Genomic DNA, 14,267 nt, shown 5'->3' on the forward strand with positions numbered 1-14,267 from the left:
GACACAACGTAACTAACTGACTAGCCTACCTACAAAAAATGACATTCTCTCTCTCTCTCTCTCTCTCTCTCTCTCTCTCTCTCTCTGTCTTCCTCTTAACCACTGCAACACACTACACAAGGCCGACCTGAAGGCGGTCTTTTATAGTGTGGGGCATGTACTAAACCCCCTTGAGCCATAATTGGCCAAAGCCACCCTGGCTTTGGCCAATAATGGGCTCTCCGTTTTTGCAAGCTGTGAATGGCCAAGCATTGCGGGGTCATAGTGCATGCTTGACCAATCATCAGCCAGCAATGCACTGCCATGCCGCAGTGAATTATGGGCTGTGACACGCCACTCGCGAATTTGGCGCGAACGGCCCGTAACGTTCGTATTTCGACGAACTGTCGAACATATGATGTTCAATTCGAACGTGAGTTTGACTCGAACACAAAGCTCATCCCTACTCCAGAGTTACCATGGGGCCTCTTGGCTGCTTCTCTGATTGATGCCCCGTAAACAAGACTGGTTTCTCGTCGGAAAAAAACTGCGATGAGAGTCTTTCGTCGGGAATTCCCGACCGTGTGTATGCTCCATCTGACTTTTTCCCACAGGATAACTGCCAGAAAAAAAAAAAAAAGAACAGGATCTCTTTTCCTATCAGGAAAAAATCCTAGCGGGAAATCGTTCGTCTGTATGCTTTTCGACAGGAAAAAAACACGCATGCTCAGAATCAAGTCGACGCATGCTCAGAAGCATTGAACTTAATTTTCTTGGCTCGTCGTAGTGTTGTACGTCACCGCGTTCTTGGCAGTCAAAAGTTCACAAATCTTTTGTGTGACCGTGTGTGTGCAAGGCAGGCTTGAGATGAATTCCGTCTGGAAAACCATAGTGTTTTTTTTTTCGACGGGAAAACCACTCGGGGCATCATGCTCTCTTAGCCCTGTCAGTTTAGGTGAACTGCCAAGTCTTGGTAGGTTTGCAGTTGTGCCATACTCTACAGTTTTTGGATGATGGATTGAACAGTGCTTTGTGAGATGTTCAAATCTTGGGATATTTTTATAACCTAACCCTGCTTTTAACATCTCCACAACTTTATTCCTGACCTGTCTGGTGTGTTACTTGGCCTTCATGATGCTGTTTGTTCACTAAGGTTCTCTAACAAACCTCTGAGGGCATCACAGAACAGCTGAATTAATACTGAGATTAACTTACACACAGGTGGACTCTATTTACTAATTAGGTGACTTCTGAAAGCAATTGGTTCCACTAGATTTTAGCTAGGGGTAGCAGAGTAAAAGGAGCTGAATACAAATGCATGCCACAGTTTTCAGATATTTATTTGTAAAAAAAAATGAAAACCATTTATAGTTTTCCTGCCACAACACAATGTGCCGCTTTGTGTTGATCTATCCCATAAAATACATTTACGTTTTTGGTTGTACTAAGTGGAAAATTTCAAGGGGTATTAATACCTTTTCAAGGCACTAAATATATTGGATTTTTTTTTTTTATGGTGATAAGCAACTTATAATGGGACTGTGAAAGTGCAGCACACAGTCTGACACTAACTGACGCCGAGGGGAACTGACTAACTGGCACTGACATCTCCAGTGGCACTAATACAGTAATCAGTGATAATACTATATACTGTCACTGTATTAATGACACTGGCCGGGAAGGGGTTAACACCTAGGGTGATCAAGGGGTTAAATGTGTGCCTAATAATGTGTAATGTGTGCTGTTTTTTTACTAAATATCTCTGTATTTCTGATCCATTTGCAGGGATAAGAAACAGAAAGATCCCTCTCTCTGTACAGAGCCCTGTGTTGATTGTCAATAATACCACAACATACTGTTTAGAACAGGGCTGTGGGCTGTTATTGGACACAGATGATCTGCTGACAGACTCCTAATGTGTACAATCACAGTGGCTGTCGGTGGGGAGCATGCATCAATGCAAGCAGCGTTGCAAGGGCCAACCATCCGCAGTACATTGGGGGTCTGCAACTGCGTTCCTGTACTGTGCCTTGCGATTTGGCACGGTGCGCTGTGATAAAATGGAACATGTCTGTATTTTAGAGCAGCCCCAGACTGCATTACATTGTGAATGGGACACACAGGAAACAATTGTTTTCTGCATCTCCCTGAGGTTTTGCAGTGCGGCAAAACGTCTGCCATTGTACAACGTGTGAATTAAGCCTCAAGGAGATGCTTCTAAAGTAGTGCCTGTTATCTGTTGTATTTTCTGTTTTTTGTTCCCAATTAGTGACCACTAATGGGGGGAGTAGTGTATTGTGACATTGTACGACCATAATCCCTTTCCTGCTGGATGTAACAACTACTCTTTTCACATTTGGCATCCAGTTAGGAGAAAACAAAATCAAACTTTTTTTTTGCCATTTGCTATGTTATTATGTAAGGTCACTGCATTTTTATATGTACATAATATACTTTATATTAAAATGCTGTTTGTGATTTAGACCCCAGGGATCAATGTCTGAAAGAAGGAAAACATTTGTGCATCGTATGTCCCTGCTGGAGTAAGTGGATATCTCCAATCTTTTTTTATTATATTCGTTTAGTGAGCAGAAGACATTTTACTTATGTTTTTACAAGTATATTGTAACAATGTCAGATAATTAGAACTACCGGTATTAATGTAATATTCTTAATAAAGACTTAAGACATTTTTTGTGCTAATTATGGATCAAAAAAAAAAAAACAAGAAAGAAAACCTGGTAGAAAGATAAAGAGCTAAGAACCTATGGCGAGTATACAAAAACGGAAAAATAAAAGCTAAGATGGTACCAGGTATAGCATTTATAGGGTTGTCGCTTTTGCCTACAAATTGTATAAGAGATCACAATTTTACCAAATCATCTGCAAAGCTTTAAGTCAGTTTCAGGCTGGGTTCACACTGGTACAACATGACAGTCATACTACTTTGGATCCCACTTTGCCCTGCTACTTGAAGTCCAACATGCGTCCAACTTCAATGAACAAGGATCTGACTTTGATCCCAGACAGAAGCAGGCACTGTGTATGGTATGAATCTTGAGGGGGAACTCCACGCCAAATAAAAAAAAACGGCATGGGTCCCCCCTCAAAATCCATACCAGACCTTTATCCGAGCACGCAGCCCGGCTGCTCATAAAAGGGGGCGGGGACGAGAGAGAGCCCCACCTCCTGAACCGTACCAGACCGCATGCCCTCAACATGGGGGGTGCTTTGGGCCCTGCGCCCCCCACCCCAAAGCACCTTGTCCCATGTTGATGAGGACAAGGGCCTCTTCCCGACAACCCTGGCCGTTGGTTGTCAGGGTCTGCGGGCTTATCGGAATCCGGGAGCCCCCTTTAATAAGGAGGCCCCCAGATCCCGGCCCAACACCCTGTGTGAATGAGTAGGGGGTACATCGTACCCCTACCCATTCACCTGGAAAAAAAGTGTCAAAAATAAAAACACACTACACAGGTTTTTAAAGTAATTTATTAGGCAGCTTTGGGGGTCTCTTCCGACTTCGGGGGTCTCTTCTGACTTCTCCGCGCTCTCCATCCTCTTCTCCATGCTCTTCAGTGTTTTCTGCTGGGCTCCTAAGCTATCTTCTGCTCTTTTGCTAGCTTGCCCATTCTTCTTTCACGTCTTCTTCCCTCTGCTCTTCTCCCACTCGGACAGCGGGAGAAAAATCAGAGACCGCGGAGAAGAGGCCAGAGAGAGTGGAGAAGTCAGAAGAGACCCCAAAGTCGGGATAGACCCCCGGAGCTGCCTAACAAACCGTCCCATAATGCTCCGGGTGGTAACGTCATAAGAAATGGGATCAACGAATCACATCCCCCGGTGACCACACCCCATGCCAAACTAAGTCGTTGCGCACTGCGCACACGACATTACAGCGGGGGGAGAGCATTGCGTCAACATCGGAAGAAGACAACGGAGAAGACTGGGCAACTGCTAGCAAAAGAGCAGGCAAAAGAGCAGAAGATAGCAGAGGAGCCAGGCAGAAGACACCGGACAGCGGGAGAAGAACCAGAGCGCACAGAGAAAAGGCCGCAGAGAGCAGAGAAGTCGGAAGAGACCCCCGGAGCTGCCTAATAAATTACTTTAAAAACCTTTGTAGTGTGTTTTTTTATTGACACTTTTCCCTAGGTGAATGGGTAGGGGTACGATGTACCCCATACTCATTCACATAGGGTGGGGGGCCGGGATCTGGGGACCCCTTATTAAAAAAGCTCCCAGATTCTGTTAAGCCCCCTGCTCGCAAACTCCGACAACCAACGGCCAGGGTTGTCGGCATCAACATGGGGACAAGGTGCTTTGGGGTGGGGGGCCGCAGGGCGCCCCCCCTGCCTCAAAGAACTACAACCAATGTTGAGTGCATGCAGCCTGGTACAGTTCAGGAGGGCGGGGCGCTCGCTCGTCCCCACCCCCTTTCCTGACCGACTGGACTGCGTGCTCTGATAAGGTCTGGTATGGATTTTGGGGGGACCCCACACCGTTTTTTCGGCGTAGGGGTTTCCCCTTAAAATCCATGCCAAACCAGGCAGAGACTGCGGTCATGTGATGAATCTAACTTTAAGGCAGTTCCCTGATAATGCCTGGTACACACAATGAGATTATCGGTCGAATGATCATCCATTTTTTATTGCATGATAATCTTAGATTGAATCTGACGACTTTACTAAAGTCACGAAAATTCTTGTACAACAGAATAAAAATTCGGAAGTGATGTCATGTGTTGTAATGCATTTGTATTGCATTTTGGAACAACTGGGCTGATTAAATGAAAATCGTACGATTTGACACTGTACGAAAAAAAAGTTGTCCAATCAAACTATATCAGATGAACGGTCCTGATCGGCTCTCGAAAGGTCTTTACTGACTATTAGATTATCGTACGATCGCTCCGAAATCAGCATTTTTAGTACGATTTTCTAATCGTGTATACCTGGCATTAGAGATGAGATTTCACTGTGTGCAGTAATAAAGTGCAGAGTTCCTATGAAAAGTGACACTACATGTCACTTACTACACACCAGAGCTGCACGATTCTGGATAAAATGATAATCAAAATTTATTTGCTTAAACTAAAGATCACGATTATTTTATGATTCTCAGCGCAACATCTTTCACATTATACAAAAAATTGGGATAACTTTACTGTTTATTTTTTATTTTTTATTATTATTATTAATTGAAGTGTTTTGTTTTTTAAATTGCGCTTGAAAGACCGTTGCGCAAATACAGTGTGACATAAATATTACAGCGACCGCCATTTTATTCTCTAGGGTCTCTGCTGAAATAAATCTATAATGTTTGGGGGTTCTAAGTAGTTTTCTAGTGTCAGAAAAAGGATTTGTCTTTAAGTGGTTAAACTGACTTCATTGGCAGACCGAATTTCATCCCTTTTGATCTCTAAAAGAACAGAACAATGCAATGGAGTTTATTTAATAAATCCCCTTTGCACTGCAAATGTACTTGGAATTGCAGTTGTTGTAGATCTGAGGGCGACATGCAAGGAAAATAAAAAACAGCATTTTAGCTTGCACGATTGGATGATAAAATCAGCAGAGCTTCCCCTTATTTCAGATCTTCCCCTCAGATCTACAGCAACTGCACTTCCAAGTGCTTTTACAGTGCACTTGTAGTGCAAAGTGGATTTGTCTTTAGTAAATCAACCCCATTGTTTATTTTTATCTCTTACAGCGCATGTTGTTGATAAACATCGGCCAACTGCTTTTTTGACTGCTGTGAGCAAGGAAAGGCTCTGCATTTGTTACATAAATCGTGGAAATGCCAAATTAAGATTGTGAGGGGGTTGAATCAAGATTGTGATTTTTTTTAATGATTAATCGTGCAGCTCTACTACACACTGTAACTAATATACAGTATGTTGCATTAGGAGAGATGTGCAGAGCCTGCACTCACTCCACCAGCCCAGCATACCTCTGTTACCTGAATCCCAGTAACAGAATGGGGTCCCCCACCCAAGCACATAGCGTGGACCTCATGCATGCTCATTAACTCCTTCCATCCCACACCTCGTGATCAGGCCATCTCACTGATCTCCATAACACTGGTTTGGATCTGATTTCTGGAAACTGACCAGTGGGGAGGAAGCCAGGCAATGGCCCCCTCGCTACTGGAGGACATGTCACCTTACCAGGTACTACGCTTAATGACTGGTTGCCTGTAACTTATTCCTTCACTTGGAAACCCATAGCAACTACTCCTTTCGTCTTGTCTTGTGGAGTTATCCTTTTGTAGCTGGTACTTTACACCCCATAGTGAATTTACAGACCCAAGTACTTTTTTATACACCAGCACCCATTTGTACCCCTTTGAATGACTTCAGACCAGGCTCATAATGGTAAATGTAACTTTATTAAACAAGTTGCAGCATAACAGTTCAATGTGAACAACGTCCCTTTCTCTAAAAAATCTATATATATATATAGTCCTGATCAAAAGTTTAAGACCACTTGAAAATGGCAAAAAATCATATTTTACATTGTTGGATCTTAACAAGGTTCCAAGTAGAGCTTCAACATGCAACAAGAAGAAATGAGAGTGAGACAAAACATTTTTTGAGCATTCAATTGAATGAAAACAACGAATATACTGAAACAGGCTGTTTTTCAGCTGATCAAAAGTTTAGGACCACACCTCCAAAAAAAAAACTAAACCCCCCCAAAACAGAAATCCAACTTCCAAACATGAACTCAGTAATGAGTAGCTCCGCCGTTATTGTTGATCACTTCAAAAATTGGTTTCTGCATGCTTGATGCAAGCGTTTCCATTAGGTGAGTGGGAACATTTCTCCAAGTGGTGAAGACAGCCGCACAAAGGCCATCTACTGTCTGGAACTATTGTCCATTTTTGTAAACTTCCCTTGCCATCCATCCCCAAAGGTTCTCAATTGGATTTAGATCAGGGGAACACGCAGGATGGGCCAAAAGAGTGATGTTATTCTCCTGGAAGAAGTCCCTTGTCCTGCGGGCATTGTGTACTGTAGTGTTGTCCTGTTGAAAAACCCAGTCGTTACCACACAGACGAGGGCCCTCAGTCATGAGGAATGCTCTCTGCAACATCTGGACATAGCCAGCGCCCATTTGATGCCCCTGCACTTCCTGAAGCTCCATTGTTCCACTGAAGGAAAAATCATCTCAGACCATTATGGCGCCCCCCTACACTGTGGCGCGTAGAAAACATCTCAGGTGGGATCTGCTTGTCATGCCAGTAACTTTGGAAACCATCAGGACCATCAAGGTTACACTTTTTCTCATCAGAGAATAAAACTTTCTTCCACCTTTGAATGTCCCATGTTTGGTGCTCTCTTGCAAAGTCCAAACGAGCAGTTCTGTGGCGTTCAAGGAGATGAGGTTTTTGAAGACGTTTTTTGTTTTTGAAGCCCTTCAGTCTCAAATGTCGTCTGATGAGTATGTGGCTGCAGTCAGCACCAGTAAGGGCCTTAATTTCGGTCGAGGATCATCGTGTCTTGATGAGAGACCCTGCTTATGCAGTTCAGCAACCCAACCACGTTTAAAAAGGGAGAGATTTTTGCCTTTGCCATCACAATGTGTGACCAGAGGCGTTGCTAGGGGGGTGCGGGGGTGCGGGCCGCCCCGGGTGACACCCACTAGAGGGGTGACACCATCCCGATTTAAAAAAAAAAGCTGACATGTGGGGGGGGGGGCGGCTCTCCCCCGCGACTGCAGCGATGAGCGCCGCGGAATCGGAGTGCCGAGCGCCGCGGTACAAGAGGAGGGGGGTTGCGGGGTGACACCGCAGCACCATCCATCCCCTCCTCTCACAGCCACGGCTGTTAGCAGTGGTCGGCAGTTGGCACACAGGCACAGCCCACTCCTCTCTGTTTGTGTGTACAGAGGGGGAGGGGCCGAGGGGACCTTCTGTCCATGTGCCGTGGCGCTGCATGCGATGATCTGAGGTACTAAATGGGGAGGGGGGGTGTTTGCACCTGGGGGGATTTCACTGAAGGGGTGGGGGGGATGTACTAAGGGGGTGTTTGCACTGAGGGGGTTTTCACTAAGGGGGGTTTGCACTAAGGGGGGGTGTTTGCACTGGGGGGGTTGCACCGAGGGGCTTTGCACTGAGGGGGGGTTGCACTGAGGGGGTGTCTGCACTGAAGGGGGGTCTGTGTAACATGCAGGGGTCCAGAGGTGCAGGTGGCTGTGTAATGTAAAAGGGTCCAGAGGTGCAGGGGGCTATGAGATGTAAAGGGGTCCAGTGATACAGGGTGCTGTGTAATTTTAAAGGGGTCCAGTGATTCAGGGTACTGTGTAATTTTAAAGGGGTCCAGTGATGCAGGGGGCTGTGTAATGTAAAGGAGTCCAGTGATGCAGGGGGCTGTGTAATGTAAAGGGGTCCAGTGATGCAGGGTGCTGTGTAATGTAAAGGGGTCCAGAGGTGCAGAGTGCTGTGTAATGTAAAGGGGTCCAGAGGTGCAGAGGGCTATGTGATGTAAAGGGGTCCAGTGGTGCAGGGGCTGTGTAATGTAAAGAGGTGCAGGGTGCTGTGTAATGTAAAATGGTCCAGAGGTGCAGGGGGCTATGAGATGTAAAGGGGTCCTGTGATGCAGGGTGCTGTGTGATGTAAAGGGGTGCAGTGATGCAGGGTACTGTGTAATTTTAAAGGGGTCCAGTGATGCAGGGGCTGTGTAAAATAAAGGGTCCAGTGATGTAGGGTGCTGTGCAATGTAAAGTGGTCAGAGGTGCAGTTGTGGAGAGGGGTACACAGTAGTAACAAAACGATATTGAAGGATGCAGAGGTATGCAGGGGGCACAGTGGGGTGTTTTTACATTTTAATGTGGGGGGGTGCCAGATATTGGACCCGCCCCAGGTGCCAAATGCTCTAGGTACGCCCCTGGCCTATAGGCTCCTGAGATGTGAATTCCGGTTCTGGACAAAGAGAGGTGGGGGGAGGGGACAAAGAAAAATGGAGAGAAAGAAGAAGGGATAGAATGAACAAGAAAGATGGATAGGGAGAGAGAGAAAAGGGGAAGAAAGGAGAACAGCGAGCAAACAGTAGGGTAAAAAATATTTGAAAAATGTTATTGGGGGGGGGGGGGGTGACACCATATTTTACCGCACCAGGTGACACCAACCCTAGTGACGCCACTGCGTGTGACTACCTGACAGAAAATGACAATGAATCCACATCTTTGCACAGATTTGGCCTTTTAAAGCATGTGGTCCTAAACTTTTGATCAGCTGAAAAACAGCCTGTTTCAGTTAAATCGTTTTTTTCAATTAATTGAATGCTCAGAAAATGTTTTGTCTCACTCTCATTTCTTCTTGTTGCATGTTGAAGCTCTACTTGGAACCTTGTTAAGATCCAACAATGTAAAATAAGATTTTTTGCCATTTTTCAAGTGGTCTTAAACTTTTGATCAGGACTGTATATATATATATGATACTGTATGTATACGTGTGTACATATAAAGGACCACAATTTTGAAAAAAAAAATACGTTTCCATAACTTTGTTATAAAACATAGCAAATAAAAATGACAGGACAGTATGAAAACCTCAAAATGAGTGGACACATCAGTGTGATCTAATTGTATGGAAATTTAAAAAATAGGATTTTTGAATACAGCTTACCTGTAAAATCCTTGTCTTGGAAATACATCACGGGATATGTGAGTGAGTGAGTGAAAACTGTATATAGCGCTACACATGCTAACTGAATCGCCTCTGGGCGCTTGTTTGACCACTGCTCCCTTGAGCTCAGAAAAGGTGGGTTTCGATCTTTCTCCTAAAGGCCAAGCGGTTCTCCTCCAACCAAATGGTGGTTGGCAAAGTGTTCCAAAGTCGAGGACCTTGGACAGCAAATCTTCTTTCTCCTTTGGACTTGTATCTGGTTTTGGGGATTTGGAGTACATTTTGGTTGGAGGATCGCAGGGCGCGATTGGGGTTGTAGGCTTTTATTTTGTCGCATAGGTATCGGGGGGCATTTCCCCAAATACATTTATGCGTTAGACAGAGTGCTTTGAAAGTGATTCTGTCTTTTACTGGTAGCCAGTGAAGGCTTCTCAATGATGGGGAGATTGATTCCCATGTTTTTTTTCCAGTCACCAGACGCGCGGCCGTGTTCTGAACGACCTGCAGGCGCGTGATTTGGTACTTTGGGAGTCCGAGATAGAGGGCATTTGCATAGTCCAGCCTGGAGTTGACAATTGTTCCCACCACGACTGCTATGTCTTCTTTAGGAATAAATGGGATTAGTCTGCGTAATAAGCGTAGCAGATGGTGTGATCCTCTGACTGCTGACCCAATTTGTGCATCCATTGTCATGTAGGTGTCAAAGAAGACCCCGAGACTTTTGACATTGGTGCTAGGGGTGATCATTTTTCCTAGAATGGGCGGAGGTGTCCAGTTTGTTGCCAGTTGATTATTCCGATTGGCGTGAAACAGGAGAAGTTCTGTTTTTGAGCCGTTGAGTTTAAGATAACTCTTTGTCATCCAGTTCTCTATCAAAGAGAGACATTTCTCTAGATTGAGATGGTGATCCTTTTTGTTGCAAATACGAAAATACAATTGTATGTCATCCGCATAGGAATGGTAGAGCAGCTTTTGGCTGCTGATAATTTCAAAAAGAGGGCGAAGATAGATATTAAACAGCACCAGTGACAGAGGTGATCCTTGAGGGACTCCGCATGACAGTGTGTGTTTTTCAGAAGGGAATGGTCCCAGTTTCACTACTTGTGATCGGTTTTCCAAAAAGGAGGAGAACTAGGGTAAGTCACATTCCGCGATCTTGGCTACTTCAGCTAGCCGAATTAGCAATAGTTTGTGGTCAACCGTATCAAAAGCTGCGCTAAGGTCCAACAGTACTAGAAGACAAGGTTCTCCTTCGTCTGCGGCCTCAAGAGCATCATCCCATATTTTGAGCAGTGCTGTTTCCGTCCTGTACCCTGGACGGAAACCCGATTGATAAGGATCAAGCAAATTATGGGTGTTTAAATGCTGTTGCAGCTGTTGTACCACCACTTTCTCCATTACCTTGGAGAAAACGTTCAGGCCTGTTATGGGACGACGATGTTCAGGGTCTTTGGGGTCAAGGGTGGGTTTCTTTAAGATGGGTTTGATTATCCCTTGTTTCAACAGGGAGGGCACAATGCCTTCCCTGAGTGACTGGTTAATCAGCTGCTTGATGGGTGGTGCCAAAATATCAGAACATTCCTTCAGCAGTTTGGTGGGGATAATATCGTTAGGCGTTGTGCTATTTCGCAGAGTGCAGATGATATTTTTAGTGGCATCCAGGGAGACGGGTTTTAGAGTAAACATTGTTACTTGGGCCTGATTCCTGTGGTGATTGGGCTGGGGACTGCTGAGGGGGTTGAGGGGGATACTGTTTTGCAGAATGCTTACACGGATCCTTTCAATTTTGTTCACGAAATGGTCCGATAATTCATTGCAAAATTCTTGGGTATCACAATTGGGGGCTTCAAGACAGGCTGGGTTCATGGTCTGACTAACCAACTTGAAGAGTTCGCGAGGACGGTTTAGGGCATTGGTGATGATCTTGGAGAAATTATTTTTTTTGGCTCGGAAAATTTCTTTGTGGTATTTCTTTGTTGTTTCGTTGTAGATGGTGCAGTTTTCGTCTGTAGTGCTTCTTTTCCAAGCTGCTTCCGCTCTTCTACGTTCTTGCTTAAGGGACAATAGCTGGTCGTTAAACCAACTGGAGTTGTATTTATGGATACAAGTTTTCTGTTTAGGCGCTTCCAAGTCGGCTGACTGCAGTAGAGCTGTGTTTATGGCATCCAGGGTTTCAGTGGCTGATTGATGTGAGGGGATCGTTTTTATTTTATTTCCTAGTATTGTTTTGAAGAGCTCCGAATGGAGCTTTTTCTGAGATCTGGTCCAGTGCATTATCACTGGTTTGGGCGTTTTTGTTAAAGGGGTATTTTTGGTAATCATAAATTTGATTACATGGTGGTCTGTCTATGGTAACGACTCATTTTCCAGAATTTTTACTTCCAGATTTTGTCTGAAAATAAGATCGAGGGTGTGCCCAGAAGCATGTGTGGGCCCACATACTAGTTGCTGCAGACCTAGTCCTTCCAAGTGGTCAATGCAGGCGACGGCCACGGGATTCTCTGAGGAGTTGGCCCAAAGGTTGAGATCCCCAAGCAGCAAAAAAAGTTTGCTGTTTAGTGTATAAGTGGACAGAAATTCTGTCAAAGATGTGAGAAACTGCGATTTTGGACCCGGTGGTCTATAGCAGAGTAGGATATGGACGGTCTCCTGTGGATTTGTTTGAAGTTGTAGGGAGAGAGATTCCATGAATGGAAGTGTGTTCTGAAGGACTGGTTTAGTGATCGAGAGGGAACTCTTATGGATCACTGCCAGGCTTCCTCCTCTTTGTCCTGTTCTGTTTTCTGTTATTATGCGATAGTTCTCAGGCACCAGTTTGTCGAGAATGGTGTTACAGTCAGCTGTGAGCCAGCTTTCTGTAATAAAGAGACAGTCTAAATTGCATTGTAGGATGAGATCATGAATTTCTATTCGGTGTCTTACTGCTGATCTTGTATTGACCAGAGCGCATAATATGGGCTTTGGTTTGGCTAGGCAGGCGTAGTGTTTGACTGTCGATTGTCGATCGATTCTCCATAGTTGTTCAGGCTGGGGGGGGGCCTATCTACATCCCATGGGCCACACGTCCTACTCCTAGGATGCGTGCGCCGGTAGCTACTGAAATGCAGTTCTTGCCCTGGAGAAGAGTCTCGCTTTCAGACTCAAGCCTGAAGTCAGGAGAAAAAAATGACACAAAGTCTAGGTGTACCAAGATGGCCACCAGCTGAGATCAGGCCCAAGCCAGGGGCTATGAGTGTGGGGGTCTGCAGCGTCTGTGACAGGAGGCTCAGGGGTAACTGGGGGGGGTACTAGGGATCCTCCTGGGCCGCGGGGTTTGGCGGAGTTTGAGGGGGGGTTGATGGATGTAAGGTGTAGTGAGCAGACTCGCTGCAGAGCGTCCTGCCTCACTGACTGCACTGCACTGACTGAAGCTGTGCATGTGATCACAGGCGGTAGGCAATCCTTGGAACCTAGGCAGCAGAAGGGAGGTGGGGGTGAGCTATAGTGGTGGAACTATAGCTTTGGTGTAGCAAGATTGCCGCCGACCTTGACTAGGCCCGAGCCTGGGGGCTTTAGTACGGTGGCAGCCGAGGGGGAGGTAGGAGGGGATCTAGGGGATCCTGGGGGCGCTGCAGGGCGTCCTTGGTGACCGGGTATTTGGAGGAGTTTGAGAGGGGGGTTTGTGAAAAAAGATTTCCTGGATGCGGCTGCCGCGATATCAGGGGCGGATTGTTAGTGCCCCGATGTTTAAAGGGTGGGGTGGGTGGTGAAGGGGAGCAGGCAGGGGGCTGTTAGGCCGCGAGGGGGGGGTCGGGCCGTAGCCTGGGCCGGAGCAGCGGCTTATCCTGATAAGGACGGCCGCATACCGTCCCAGGGTAGGGGGAAGAAGTGAAGGCCAGATCTTACTGGGCCTTACCTGTGGCAGGTTTCTGTGCGTGGCGGGGGAAGCAGGAAGCTAAAGGGGAAGGAAAATCCTGGGTGCCTGGGATCTGGATGCTCCTGCAGCAGTTGGCTAGGAGAACCTGCCTGATGTAGTACATCATGGGTTATGTAGTCACCACAGGTGATTGGACACTGGCAAACCCAATTAAAATTGAGTTCCTCCCCTATATAACCCCTCCAAAATAGAGATTACCTCATTTTTGTAGCAAAGCAATAAGTGTTCCACATTAACTCTGAAGAGGGGTTGGAGCTCTGTGTCCCATGATGTATTTCCAAGAAAAGGATTTTACAGGTAAGCTGTATTAAAAAATCATATTTTCTTGATCATACATCACGGGACACAGAGCCTTAACTACTTAATGAGATGTCCCATAGCAATGCTAAAATTAGAGGGGAGGGAGACACAGATCAGAATAAGACCACTATTGAGCCAGAGGATTTATACTGCTGTCTGCAGCAAACTACGCCCAAAGGCGGCATCTTCATAACCTCTTACATCTACTTGATAGAATTTGGTAAATGTATGGACCAAAGACCAAGTAGCAGCCTTACAGATCGGAGCCATGGAGGCCTGGTGATGCACTGCCCATGAAGCACCAACTGCTCTAGTTCGAGTGCACTTTCACCTGAAAAGGAAGGATCTTCTTTTCTAAGCCATAGGCCTGAATAATGACTTGTCGAATCCACCTTGCAATAGTGGATCTTGAAGCTGCCTGGCCCTTCTTCGGGCCTTGTTGCATAAAGAA

The 14,267-nt window shown here is 45.8% G+C and overlaps 1 protein-coding gene across 4 annotated transcripts in view; it reads left to right on the forward strand.

The window, feature by feature from the left end:
- Nucleotides 1-14,267, forward strand: part of LOC120929306 (sterol O-acyltransferase 2-like) — a 180,299-nt gene that overhangs the window by 88,547 nt on the left and 77,485 nt on the right. For 3 of the 4 annotated variants that reach the window (XM_040340635.1, XM_040340637.1, XM_040340638.1), the window contains one exon: nt 2,463-2,522. The exons of the other annotated variant lie outside the window; for it this stretch is intronic. In XM_040340635.1, coding sequence (XP_040196569.1) covers nt 2,463-2,522 — 60 coding nt within the window. The remainder of the gene's footprint in view (nt 1-2,462; nt 2,523-14,267) is intronic. 4 annotated transcript variants of the gene reach the window in all.

This window comes from Rana temporaria, chromosome 2 (assembly GCF_905171775.1).
Source record: "Rana temporaria chromosome 2, aRanTem1.1, whole genome shotgun sequence".
NCBI classification, from domain to species: domain Eukaryota; kingdom Metazoa; phylum Chordata; class Amphibia; order Anura; family Ranidae; genus Rana; species Rana temporaria.